This window comes from Astatotilapia calliptera, chromosome 11 (genome assembly GCF_900246225.1).
Source record: "Astatotilapia calliptera chromosome 11, fAstCal1.2, whole genome shotgun sequence".
Taxonomy (NCBI): Eukaryota; Metazoa; Chordata; class Actinopteri; order Cichliformes; family Cichlidae; genus Astatotilapia; species Astatotilapia calliptera.
The window spans coordinates 8468895-8482116 of NC_039312.1; the positions used below are offsets into that span (position 1 = coordinate 8468895).

At 38.6% G+C, this 13222-nt stretch overlaps 1 protein-coding gene across 1 annotated transcript; it reads left to right on the plus strand.

Moving 5' to 3' along the window:
* The first annotated feature begins 4789 nt into the window (after positions 1-4789).
* mal2 (mal, T cell differentiation protein 2) lies at positions 4790-11514 on the plus strand. Its single transcript, XM_026185762.1, has 4 exons — positions 4790-5143; positions 7022-7192; positions 8883-9062; positions 10517-11514. The coding sequence occupies exons 1-4, from the start codon at positions 5003-5005 to the stop codon at positions 10586-10588; spliced, it is 564 nt and encodes a 187-aa protein (XP_026041547.1). The 5' UTR covers positions 4790-5002; the 3' UTR covers positions 10589-11514.
* The last annotated feature ends 1708 nt before the right edge of the window (positions 11515-13222 follow it).

A 13222-nucleotide genomic window follows, 5' to 3' on the forward strand; every position in this document is an offset into this window, starting at 1 on the left:
ACTGATTCCCCAATGTCAACATCCCTCCATCAGACAATCATTATTTCAGACATTTTAGTTGATTTCACTATAAAAGAACAAAGAAGAAGAATAAAACACCACACATACAAACACGCATATATTTTAAAAATATCCCAGTAATTACAAAACAAATGAAAAAATAGTTCCAGTGTTTCCAAAAGCAGGAGAAATATCTTGAATCAAGTCATTCAGACATAAATTAAAAAGTAAAATTTCTCAACAATGTGGGAGATTCACAGTCACAAACACATGGCTTGCACATGTTCACCTTGTGTTTCACTTTTGAACTACTGTAAGTGCACCTCAAAAATGCTGCAAAACATGGAATACCATATCCTTTAAAAAGACCTATTTTAACATAACTGTCATGGCTAACTGGGGTGAGCCTTGTGGAGCAAATAAATGAGGACCCAAGAGCAGGCACTCGCTGAGATGCGAAGGAGGTTTATTGCAAAATCAAACACAAGGTGAAAATGGCAAAACGGAACTAAAGATAATGCATACTGGGGGAAACTAAACAGCAGGGCTATAGGAGTCTGGGTCAGTTGTAACGGCAACAGTCTGGGTTAATTGTAACAATAATGCAAATGTTACAACTTACACCACTATTACTTTAACTGTTTTCTTTGAATTGCAGTATGTCGAGGTCGTGGAAGAGAAAGACTGACCGAGGGGTGCCTCTCAGTATTTTGGAGAGAGCATCAAATGATGTTAGAAATCAGGGAAAGCCCAACAGATCTGTGGCAAAATTGTATGGCATTTGCAATGTCAGTTTGCACTGATTTTGTAAGGAGAGGAAGAAGCTGGAAGAGCAGGGATCAAGGGGACTCCCACAGTAGGATACCATGGTGGAAAGATGGTCTTCACTGATAAATAAGAGAAAGAATTAACATAATACGTGATGAGGGCTGCAGATGCATTTTATGGACTATCTCCACGTGAGGTAAGCAATTAGGAATTGATAAAGGATAAGGCAGGGGAAGGTTAGAAATTTGTAATAGTGACAATTTAAAATATAGTATATTAGAAATACAAACATATTTCGTGATTAAAATTACAGGTAAAAGAACTGACATATCAGCTTGCAGTGAAACATGGATGCAAATATCCAAAGTCATGGGACTAATTCTGGAGGGCTGGACCAGAATGGTTCTCAGCCTACATGAAAAGAAATCCAACTTTGTCCATTAGAAGTGCTGAGGCTACAAGTCTGGCACAGGCCACTAATTTTAATAAATACAATGTAGCAATGTTTTTCAAAAGATTTGATGAAGTTCTAAAGAGACACCTTAACTGCAAATGACATATGGAATACTGATGAGACTGGCATAACAACTGTGCAAACCCTAGCCAGAGTGATTGCAAAATGTGGCACTAAACAAGTTGGGGCAATGAAATCAGCAGAGAAAGGTTCACTGGTCATCTTTGTATATGTGGTTAATGCCATTGGCAACACAATTCCTCCAATGTTTGTGTTCCCACGCATACGTTATGCAGTAATGGTAGTGGAAATAAATCAGGATGGATGCAAGAAACAGATTTCCTCATCTTTCTGAAGCACTTTGCAAACCACACCCAGGTCAGCCGTTTAAAAAAAAAAAAAAAAGTAATTCTTCTCATGGACATCGCAATGGAATTGCGATGCTCACATTCCCCCCTCACTGCAGTCACAAACTCCAACCACTTGACAGGAGTGTTTATGGCCCACTGAAAAAGATGATGAACAGTGCAAGTAATTGCTGGATGAGAATGAATCCAGGAAAGACCGTGACAATATATGAAATACCAGGTCTTGTCAGAACTGCACTTCCAGCAGCAGCTACACCAAAGACTATACAAGCTGAATTCCAGTGCTATGGAATTTGGCTATACAATCCAAACATACTTGAGCAAAGTGACTTTGCTCCATCACAGGTCACAGATCGTCCTTCTCCAACTCTCCATACAGACATTTCTCCAGCTGACCAACAGTCCGCTCCTCTTGCGGCTTATCTCACCAGTCCTACAGCTGATGACGTGACCATTCCTCCAGATCCTCACATCTGCAGTCTTCTAACTGAAGATATGCAAAAGCTGGACCAAGAAAAACCCTTTTAGCGGGAAGAAAAAGGAAACAAACAGCAAGACTCACTGATACACCAGTCAAGGTGGCCCTTGAAGCAGGCCACAGAAGGAGGAAAATACGTTTCCCAAAGAAGAGGCTGTGCCAGAAACAAGGCAAATCCACTCTGACAAACTTAAAACAATCCAAGCTTTTAACATCGCGAAAGAAAAATCTGAAAATGAAAAACACTGAACAGGACAACACAAATTCCTCAGACGCTGATGAGAATTTCTGTATTGTGTGCATGGAAAACTTCAATAACTCAAACCCCAAAGAAGCTTGGGTTAAGTGCCTGACCTGTACACTGTGGGCTCATGAGGACTGCACTGCAGGAGTGCCATACGTCTGTCACCACTGTGATTCTGATAGATTAGAAACTTGACACAAACACGCATAGTTCAGTTGATGAAGCTGGTGCACAACTACATTTTTTCAGCTTCATTGTTATGTTCAAAAGTTGGTGCAAGAGTTATAGGTTACAATGTCCACTGAGTCAACGAGGCCAAACTCAAAGAAGGCCAACCAAAATTAATGAAATATTCACTTGTTGAAAATTCCATAATTTGTCTTGTTGGAATATGTTCAAAAGCTCGATTTCTGCATTGTGTCACACGCACATAGCTGCATAAATATTTATTTTCAGAGAAAATAGCAGAGACATGTAAATACTTTGCATTACATTTTGAATCCACTACCTTAAAAGAGCTCCAAGCTACAGACAGAAATGTCAAAAATGTTTACAATTTCCCCCGGTCTCCCCTACACTGACATAAGACATGGACCTTCAAAGTAAAACAGGAATCAAGAAAAAATTCACAAAGACGCAGACTTGACACTGAACTGAACCTACACTAAACACGAGGGCACAAAAGCAAACCTAAGAAATAAGCCCTTAACCAGAAAAAACTGAAACATAGATTTATAATATTCAAAACACGATAACTAAAGAATCAGAACATAAACAATAATACAGAAAAATACCTGAAAATGCTGGGTCAAAATGACCCAGATCCGTGATAATCTGTACACGTCTATCATCGTCATCATTTCGGAGATTATTCCTGATGATGTCACCCTAATATTGAACTTGAGCAACCGCTTATAAACTGTAAACCAATGCCATAAAAAACTTTTAATAATTACTTAATATGTGACTGTATGTTGTCATGGCATTTTTATAATATTGTGTGGTGCATCTATTTTAACTGTGTAAAGGGGATTTATGTAGTAAAAAACAACAACAAAAAAACCCAACAATATTTAAATTAACTGTCCCTGCTTTTTTTTTTGTCATTTGTGATTTAAAGAACACCCTTTATATCTTCTTCCACTACTTCTAAAGCAAACAATAGCACCGGCAAATGGTAGATTTATTTTATGTCTCATTAATTACACATTACATAACTAAGTAAACCTTTACAGATGATTCGTTTTGAAATGCCTTCCCTACTTTTCATATTCGATTACTAAATTTTATTCGGGCCATACTGCTTCTGTGAGTCAAGCTGAAGTGAATAGTGCCTTTTTAGAGGTCATATCAGTGCTGGCTCACATAACACAAACCCTGGCTAATCATTAACAGTGGCTTTTCAAAAGAACCTTCTCTTTTCATCCACAGTTGATAATAACAACCTTGTGATCCACCAATTTCAACAAATTACTCCTCAACACTCATCTTTTCAGACACACTTACTACAAGCAAGTGTGTGTCGGTTTAGAAATCAGTGCTTTTATCTCTTTGGTTCTTACGTCATTGCTTAAACTAATATTTACTTTTAAAGCTTCTTTCCTCCTGCACTATGAAGGTTAACCAGTACCTGCACTACTGCTTCTTAGCCCATATTTCTTTTGTAACACGGATTAGTGAGTGTCTAGTCATGACTCCAGCTATCAGATTTTTGCCTCTCCCTAATACTCTAATAGCTGTGGTGTCTGCCTGCCTGTGGCCGTTCACACAGAGGGAGTAAAGCGCTCCAACAGAGCGATTCAGCGTTGTGTTAAATTGCTGCCTTCAATTTGCGTTAGATTTATCTAAATCGCAATAAGAGCGTTAACCTTTACCTTCGTTAATAACAGCAGAGATATGTGAAATTGACAATGAGGGTGTGGAGAGCTTAAAAGCCAGATGAACAAACTAAAGAAATAAAGGAGTGACCTATCTATGGTTGTATCATCATCAGGCTACACACCCTTGAGCATTTTATGACCTTTCTGAAAGTCAGTACTAACTTAAATGCAACTAGAAATCGGACATAACAGTAGCTCTTTTACTATTGAGTCAAACCCACTTGTCAGTCTTTTGTATATGAATAAATACATTTACTTGTTCTGGGCAAAAGCTACTGTGTATCCCGAGCCTCACAAAGTAATAATTCAAAGCTGGATCACAGGATTATTTGTGTTCTATCTTCTGTTCTTAATATAGCTATTCGTAGTGTATACATATCAGTTAGAACTTTACACTTCCCTTTAAAATAAGTGATTTGTTGCCCGGACTGTGAGATTAATTCACTGTTATTATTTTTATTATTAGTTGTAGTAGTTGTGATACTAGTAAAAGTTTTTATTCAGCTTGAACCACTGCATGTATAACCCAAATCTTGTTTTCAAAATAAATCAAATAGTCAGTTTTGGAGTTCAGGCGTTCCAGTGAAGGATTGGCTCTGGGCGCACAAGCTTCCGTGATGTCCTTGAACGCAGCGCGGTCTTCCAGGGAGTGGCCCCAGCACCTGTCCGACCTGTTCTGGGGATATATGACGCCTGAGGAATTTCTCTCGCTGTCACGGTCCTTTGTTTAACGGGCTCTTTTTAGTGGGAGACAAGAGGGCGAGAGAGAGAGAGGGGGAAAGAGAAAGGGGGCAGACAGAAACAGGAGAGATGTCGGAACCAGCCGCCAACCCCGCTGTCAACCCCGCTGTCAACCCCGCTGCCACCTCGTTTCCAACGGCAACTATTACTTTACCTTTGGGACCGGGCGTGTTGAGGACCTATTCCGGAGCCCTCCTCTGTTTAGAAATAGTAAGTGTTGTTTTTATATTTAGAAAGGAGAGAGCGAACAAAAGGTGCACCTGTTGGTTTTATTCGTACATTTATCAGTGACCTCAATGTGTATGTGTGTGTGTGTGTGTATATAGTCACTTTGTCTTTATTAATAATTGATGATTCTTGCAGTTAAAGTCCAGTTAGACATTTATTTGTAGAATTTTTTTCCTCCCATTTCTCTCCCTTTTTTCTTTCTCAGTGTCGTTGTCAGCGCTACGCACTGTGACTCTTCGTCACGGTGTTTCCTTACCAGCAGCTCTGTAACTCTGCTGGTCTACGAGCGTTATCTCCTTGCGAACTATTTATGACTTTAAGACTTTAATAAATGAGCAGATAACTTCTTGTTTGCATCTGCAGTGCCAGCAGTGAAATGCATCCTATAACTCGGCAAGGTGACCTCAACTCCACCTTTACATGCGTCCTCTAATCTTGGTGGTTATTTTACTAATTGTCTGTCGCAGATACAGCCTTATTAAACGCTCCTTCAGTCTGCCAATTTTTTCTTGTGACTGATATCAAACTTTGCTAATGCTAAAGGTGTTTCCACTGAATAAAACTTGTCATTATCAACGCTAGTCTTTCTCCAGAATGAGTCATTGTAGCTATGGCAGTTTGACTTACATTCTGTTGCCGATCGGTATCCAAATGCTCCAAGCAGCAACAACATATGCATCCTCATAGTCTGCTTTAAAACTTGCTGTACCTTGAAAACAATAAAACTGATTGCTTTTGTCAAGAAACAAAACTGACTGTAGCCTCAGGGTGTGTTTCAAAAGAACATTACAATATCATTTAAATCACTTTTAAGAATGCACAGGCTGATGCAGTAGTATAAAATAATATGTTTTGCTGACTCGCTGCCCTCATGTTACCTCTAAAAGAAAATGGTCTAAGGAATTTGCACACTGTGACGCAAGTAGATGAGATAGTAGATAGAAGCAGGCTCATTCAAAGCAGCCTTGCTAATGCAGTGAAAAAAATATAGGAATAACTAGGGCTGGGCGATATGACCCAAAATTCATATCTCGATATTTTTTAGCTGGATGGCGATATACGATATATATCTCGATATAATTTTTTTAAGCCATAAAGTAAGAACAAAAAGAGAGTTTAGTCAAAGCTGTGTCCCAGATGTCAATCAGGCACTTTTATTAACATACAGCACAGATGTACATGAAGAAATTACTCAAAAATAAATTATCAGCATTTATTAAATAATAATGCTCCATAAATAAAAGAACACAATGTTGTTTTTGTGCATAACAAAAAGCTCACAATTGTGCAGTCAAAATGTAAACTAAAAGACGCTGAGCATAATAACAAAGACAGACAGATTTCACAGCTGCTCTGTTCCCAACTTCTACTGCGTGACTGACAGCCTGGAGTTTGAAATCCTCTTTGTAACCGTGTCTCTTAACAGATGCCATTTATGGTCCTTATACAGACACACACACACAATACGGTAATATTACGTTGAAGCACAGTACGTATTACTCCGCGATGCTCCATTACGGTAGCCGTAATGCTAATTTGCGGTAACTCGTTAACGGAGATTTGCCGTGTTCATCTTGTCGTTGCCTGCAGGTGAAGCTATGGGGGAGGGGGAGTTGTGCTCAGTGAAGGAGAGGCGAGGCCCAGTAACGCAGCGTAGAGACAAAAATGGACGAAAGAGGCAAACTTGCGGCTCCACAAGTATAATTATAACGTAACATAGACTATATCGATATAAACGATGTTGTCACATCTTATATCTCGTATGAAAATATATCGATATTTTTAAAAAACTCGATATATCGCCCAGCTCTAGGAATAACTGCGTCCGTCACTAATGCAGGTTCTTGTGTGTGTCCCCAGTTATTTGGTGGTCTAGTATGGATCCTGGTGGCGTCGTCCAATGTGCCGGTGCCCCTGCTGCAGGGGTGGGTGATGTTTGTGTCTGTAACCACCTTCGTTTTCTCCTCCGCCTACCTCGCTCTCCTCATCACTGGTTTGGCTGACCGCATCAATACTGACTGGAACTTCTTGGTAAGCTGTTGATAGATTAGTTTGTCAAGCTTCCTGTCTGTCATCTTCTTTTTCTTTCGGTTGGTCCCTTTTGGGGTCGCCACAAAAGATCACCTGCCTCCGCATCACCCAATTCCTAGCATCCTCTTTTAAACATGCCAACTTGCACATTCATTTTGAGCCCCCTCTATAATGCACTCAAATGAAATATTTAAATATTTACCAAGGTTTGGTGTGCGATAAGTAAATCAGAGAGGCTCTGACTCAATCTGGAAAAGCAGCAAAGTCACATATCATAAACTGCTATGAGATAGCAGACAGTGATCTGAAAGAACCTGTAAATGGAATAATTTAGTTTAAAAAGAAAGGCAAGCCAGTGGGTTAAATTTAACCACTGGTTAATGTGTGTTTGTGGCATGCGCACTGGAGATCTGTTTAAGTGGGAAAACTGCAATCCAGTCAGTTTTACTGCATAGACGGTATTTTAGCAAACTGGTGCATTGAAGTTTCTACATATCAAATAAAGACTCCCCTCTTAAAGTTGAGTCAGTAAACCTGTTTAGACAATTGCACATTGTTATATTACAATAGACTAATATACGTATCACAGCTGTTGTCGGTTTTCTGTTTAGCTGGTTGAGCTAGCTGTTGAGTACAGTCTCCTTTATTGCATCTAAATTAATAGGCTTTGTCAGTGTGACTGCAGGTAAATTGTGTAATGTTCATTCGTTTGTTTTTGTTGTAGATATTCGGTCACATCTGTGAACTGTTCAAATCTTTTACATTTCTAGCACACTAGAGAACTTGGAAAATGACACAAGACATTATAGGGCTTTGAATCAATGACAAAAGGCAATGCAATGTTCACAAATGTATCATTTATTTACCCTGACACTCGCAGGATTTATGGATTCCCTTGTTGGGTTATGCATCACTTTATATGGCCCACTGAGATCCACTGAGATAAGATAACTTCTTCATTTTACAATCACTCAATCGCTTTAAAGTGAAATGAGCAAAGCTTCAAGACATGTGACTGAAGATGCTACCCAAGACTGGATCAAAACATTGAGCATTCGAATTGAAGTAAAACATATAAATCACAGCAAAGGAAGCCAAAAAAAGTTTAATTAGTGCAATAACTATGTTATGATGTTTAAATATAAGTAAAAATGCCAGAAGTTGTGCCTTGTTCTTGTGTTGTGATTATAAAGGACTCATGTCTGTGTCCAGTCTGGGCTCTCAGACAGAGCCACGCTGGCCTGAGGCTCTGAGCCCCGCCCCAAGAGCGGCTTGTGGTGTTGTTTGTTTTCATCTGAACAATGAGTGACATGGATGATGAGCTCACACTAAAACACAACAAAGACCTGCCTGTAGATCCACGAGGCTCACCGAGTCGGCAGCACAAACTCTCATTAAACATCTTTACACTGCACTAGTTTAAATCACTTCTTGCATCGTCTTGTATGCCTCTCTTTGTCAATATAATTTGATATATATTCCAAAGTGCAAGAGGCCACGGTGACTAGAACACTGTTGTGCAAGTTGGGCTTTTATTTATTCCCATGTACTGGCATAAGGACCGAGTAATGAAATCTAAGCTGTTCAACAATTTTATCAAAAAAAAGAAGAAAAAAAGAAAACTCTTGCCTGTAGTTGTTTATCCCTGAAAGCTAAAAGTGCATAATGTGTTTCCTCTTCTTTTTCTCAGGATCTTTTTTACCATTTCATAGCTCTCCTCTTCTACTTTGCCGCCTTTGTGTTGGAGGCAGCAACAACAGCAGCTGCCATCAAGATTCTACCAAACCAAACCACATGCATATTGAAACCTCGCGGCAATATTTTGACATTCCTGGATGGCAGGCAGTACAGTATTAATGTGGTAGCCACGGTAAGTCCTGTATATGTTGTCACATTCAGTCTCTGATATTGCAAGTGTTGTTGAAAGATTAAAAAAAATGTAATTTAGTGCTGTCAATAGATTAACTAATTAATCGCACAATTTTCTGTAATTAATCGCAATTACCTGATCAATAGCCTAATTGCAATTAACTTTATATTTAAGCTTGTAACTGACATTTATGCAACATAATGAAGTAAATGCAGAATAAACACAAAGACTTTTGGGGAGGACCTTCAAGTCCTTGACACGAGGAACCAAAGCTATGTAAAGCGTGTGTTCTCAACAATTTTAATAGGTCTGAGGTTTGTTGCAATCCACTTGGCAATTGCGTCAGTCAATATGTCCGAGGTAGACTTACTGAGTCCCCGATGCTCCGTGAGTGGTTTGTTGCAGCTGGGTGACGCATTAGCCAAAGTGCTAGCAGCATCCCCGACTAACATATGCTTCGCGTCAATGTGATATTTTAAGCTGGAAGTGCTTCGGTGAAAAGAAAATTCCTTCCTGCACAATGTGCATAATACTTTGTGTCGGTCGACTGTTCCGTCTTGTTATTTTTTAATACTCAAATTTCCCATCGAGAGGGCCAGTGTGCGTTTATCACCTTCAGCTGCCCATCACTACCAGATCAACTGCCCATTTGCGCATGTGCGAAGGTAACTCCGCTTGGACAAACTGCCCGACAAATGCATTGACAGAAACACTTAAGGGATTTTGAGTCATCCTGCACTCCAGATGCGTTAATTGCGATAAAATTTTTAATCGTGTTGACCGTGATGGCGGATTAATTTGTGTTAATGCGGTAATTTTGACAGCACTAGTTATAATATAGTTGCACGACTGCCAGCAACAGTACATGTGGTTTTACAGAAGGTCCATTCATTATAATTACCCCTTGCTGCTTTGGTTTTGGACATAGACTGTATATAAAAGACGAACATTCTTAAGTCAGTCGCTTTCTAATGGCCAGCAGGGGGGAATTCCTCTGGTTTCACATAGATGCCTGTCTGTGTAGAAGTCTGTAGGAAGTGGTCCTCAGCCCCTTTGATCTGCCACCTTATGACCTTGTGGTCCCATTAGGCTTGAAAAGCAGGATAAAGACACTAGCCTGTCATCATGCCGTGTTTCCTTGCTCACCATGTCTGGGTTCAAAACCTCAGTACAACAACAGAGAAAATGCTCAGTTTGAGGCTTCTCAACACTTCTTCACTAACCAGTGAGTGCTGTCATGGTGACTTTGTCCACCTTTTACATACAGCCTGTGGTTTGCATTTAGATTTTTGCATACAGCTCTTGGTAACGTGAAAGCATGTGTCATGTTTTATAAAGAGAAAAGAGCATCTGTTGTGCCCAGCTTTTAGCTGGAACTGCCAGGCTATAATATTTGGCCTGGTAGTTCCATAATGGCCATAATGTTGGTTAACCCCCTTTCTTCTCTGTCCCAGATATTTGCCTTTGTGGTGACACTATGCTATGGCTGCAGTATGGTGATGGGCTTCAAGAGGTGGAGGAAGTAACTGCGAAAATGGACACAACTTGATTTTCCAACTTCCTGCTTCATAACTTCGACATGTATTAAAACATGAGCCACATTGTGCAGTGCTCCTTAGAGAGCTCTGCTACTGAGTTCGGCAAAGCGCACACTGTTATTTCCTATTACGACGCTCTTGTCAGAAAGTGATCACCACATCAAAGCTACGGTGGAAAAATATAGATGACGAAATTCTCAGCCTCAGACAAAACATCTGGCAAGATGTCTGGATGTTAATGTTTCTGCAGTAATTTATTTTGAGATATCGAAATCACGAAATTCACGTAAATTCACACAGGGCTGATAAAGGTATTTTGAGGACATGGATAAAGAACAGTACTTATAGGGCTCGTTATCAGCGTATAGATTTGATTTATTAACCGAGAGTTTTGCAACTTTTGATGCTAATCACTCAAAATTGATATGGGAAGATAAGGAACGCTGTGAGTGGTTATATTGCACAGGACTGTGAAACTAGTGAGGGTCATTAAAATAATTCAAATGATGCTCGAGTTTTGTTTTCCTCCCTGCTACGTTAAGCAAACAGATAATGTCCCAGTTTCTAAATCACTGCTTCACTGGAAGAAACAATTCCCATTTTTAGTTCCATTACAAATATTAGATTAGATTACTTTGATGGCACAATATGTTTCACAGACTACAAACAGCAGGCATATTCTTAATCCCAGTGTCGCTGACATACCTTGGTGCTAAGGCGCTGTGAACTCTGACTTTAACACTGCTGTCATGAAATGTTCATGTGGCTTAAAATGAAGGTGGATCTGGTGTTTGAATGTCTTAATATTTTTGATTGAATGTTTTTCAAAATATTGTAACCTACTGCAGACTTGGTCATTACTGGTAATGTAGCTGACTTCAGTGACTTACAGATAAATAAAATCAATAATTTAACCTGTTCATTAATTTTTGTTAAAAAGTATATTTTAAATAGAATGTTTTAATATTTGACCTTAATACTTAATTGTGTTGATGCCTTATTAAACCACTTAAATGAATAACTATCTTACTCGGTACGTGATTTATGATTTGTTTTTGCTGCATACTTTTGTTTGTGTTAGGTAACTGGAACATATTGTTAATTTAAAATAGTGTTAAATTAATGTGTTTTTGATTGTTTGATATTTTAAATGCATTTTAGAGCAACAAATAAAAGTCGTAAATTAAAAAAATAAAACTAGTCTGTCACAGTCAACAGTTTGTTTGTTTTTGGGGGTTTTTAATATTGTAATTAAGAGTTGCCAAAGTCAGAACATTTTAAATTACAGTGCAGGGTTTTATGAACGCACGAGTCTTGTTGCTGGGAGTTTCAGTTATCATGTATAAGCTGGTTTTGACTCTTTTCAACTGTATGAAACCCTCCAAGTCCTCACTCTGACAGTTGGAGTTCTGTCTCCATCTTTTCCATCTATATATTTTAGCAAAATGTTTCTCAGTCTAAAATAACGAGGCTTTATTGTATTTACAACCTACACAAAAATGTCCCTGCTTGTGTAAAATCCTAATCAGTAGAGCTAATTGTGATGTGATTATTAGCGGATATTTTTATTTTATTTCGTAATATTACATTTCCAGTTCCAGTTACCTTAGATACAAGTATATTTAAAAAGAAATTCAATTCTACATAATAGAACATTATTAAAAGTCATTTAGCCTTACAGGTGTTAACGTTGGGTAAATACAACCTCAGATGAACAAAACATGACATGTCACAGTGTTCCATTAATTATTTAACAAAAACTAAGTCAAAATACAAAAGCAATTTGTAGAGAAAAAAAGCTCCCTTCATCCAATAGCTATTACTGTTCACCTAATAGGTTTCTGTATGACTTTATCAGTCTCTCACATTGTTGTAGAGCAATTTGACCCACTCTGAAATTGCTGGCATATCCACTCTTGAGAACATTGTGCTATCACGTTAACACACATCCAGACCAGTAAACTGACATAACCTTTGCTTTTACAGAGGTTCCCACACTTGCAGCACTTGGCTGTTAGTTTCCTATTAATTCCTATGGAAGCAGTAACAAAATTTTTCTACACACTGCTTCTGCATTTTTAGCTTAGTTTTAGCTGAATAAATAATGACACACTGTAATATGTTGTAATATGTGTTTTTGTTCATCAGAGGCTGCATTTGCCTAATTTTAAGATCTGGTACGGATCAGATGACTTTTATTATGACCTGATATGCAAAACATTATAACTGAAAGGGTGTACTTTCCTTTGCAAGTCATTGTCCTGTATCTGTTTGAGATGAACTATTTCACAGGGCTTACTGGATCTTACAAAGTGTTGCTATAGTATATTTTTTCTAATACATAGTTATACATATTTGATTTCACTGTTACTCTACTACTACAGGATGCATATATAAGTCCTCTATGTTTCAAAATGTATCAGCTTTTGTGTTGAGAATGATTATGAACTTTTCAAGATGTATTGAATAAAAAGTATGAGTGCGAGTAAACTGCAATTTCTGCATGGAAATACAGCATATTCAGCATATTTCCCTCCTGGATTAATAAAGTCCCTTGCGGTGATTTTATCTTGTGATTTTTGTTTCGACCACTAGATGTCGTGCTTTGCTAATAAAACTGTT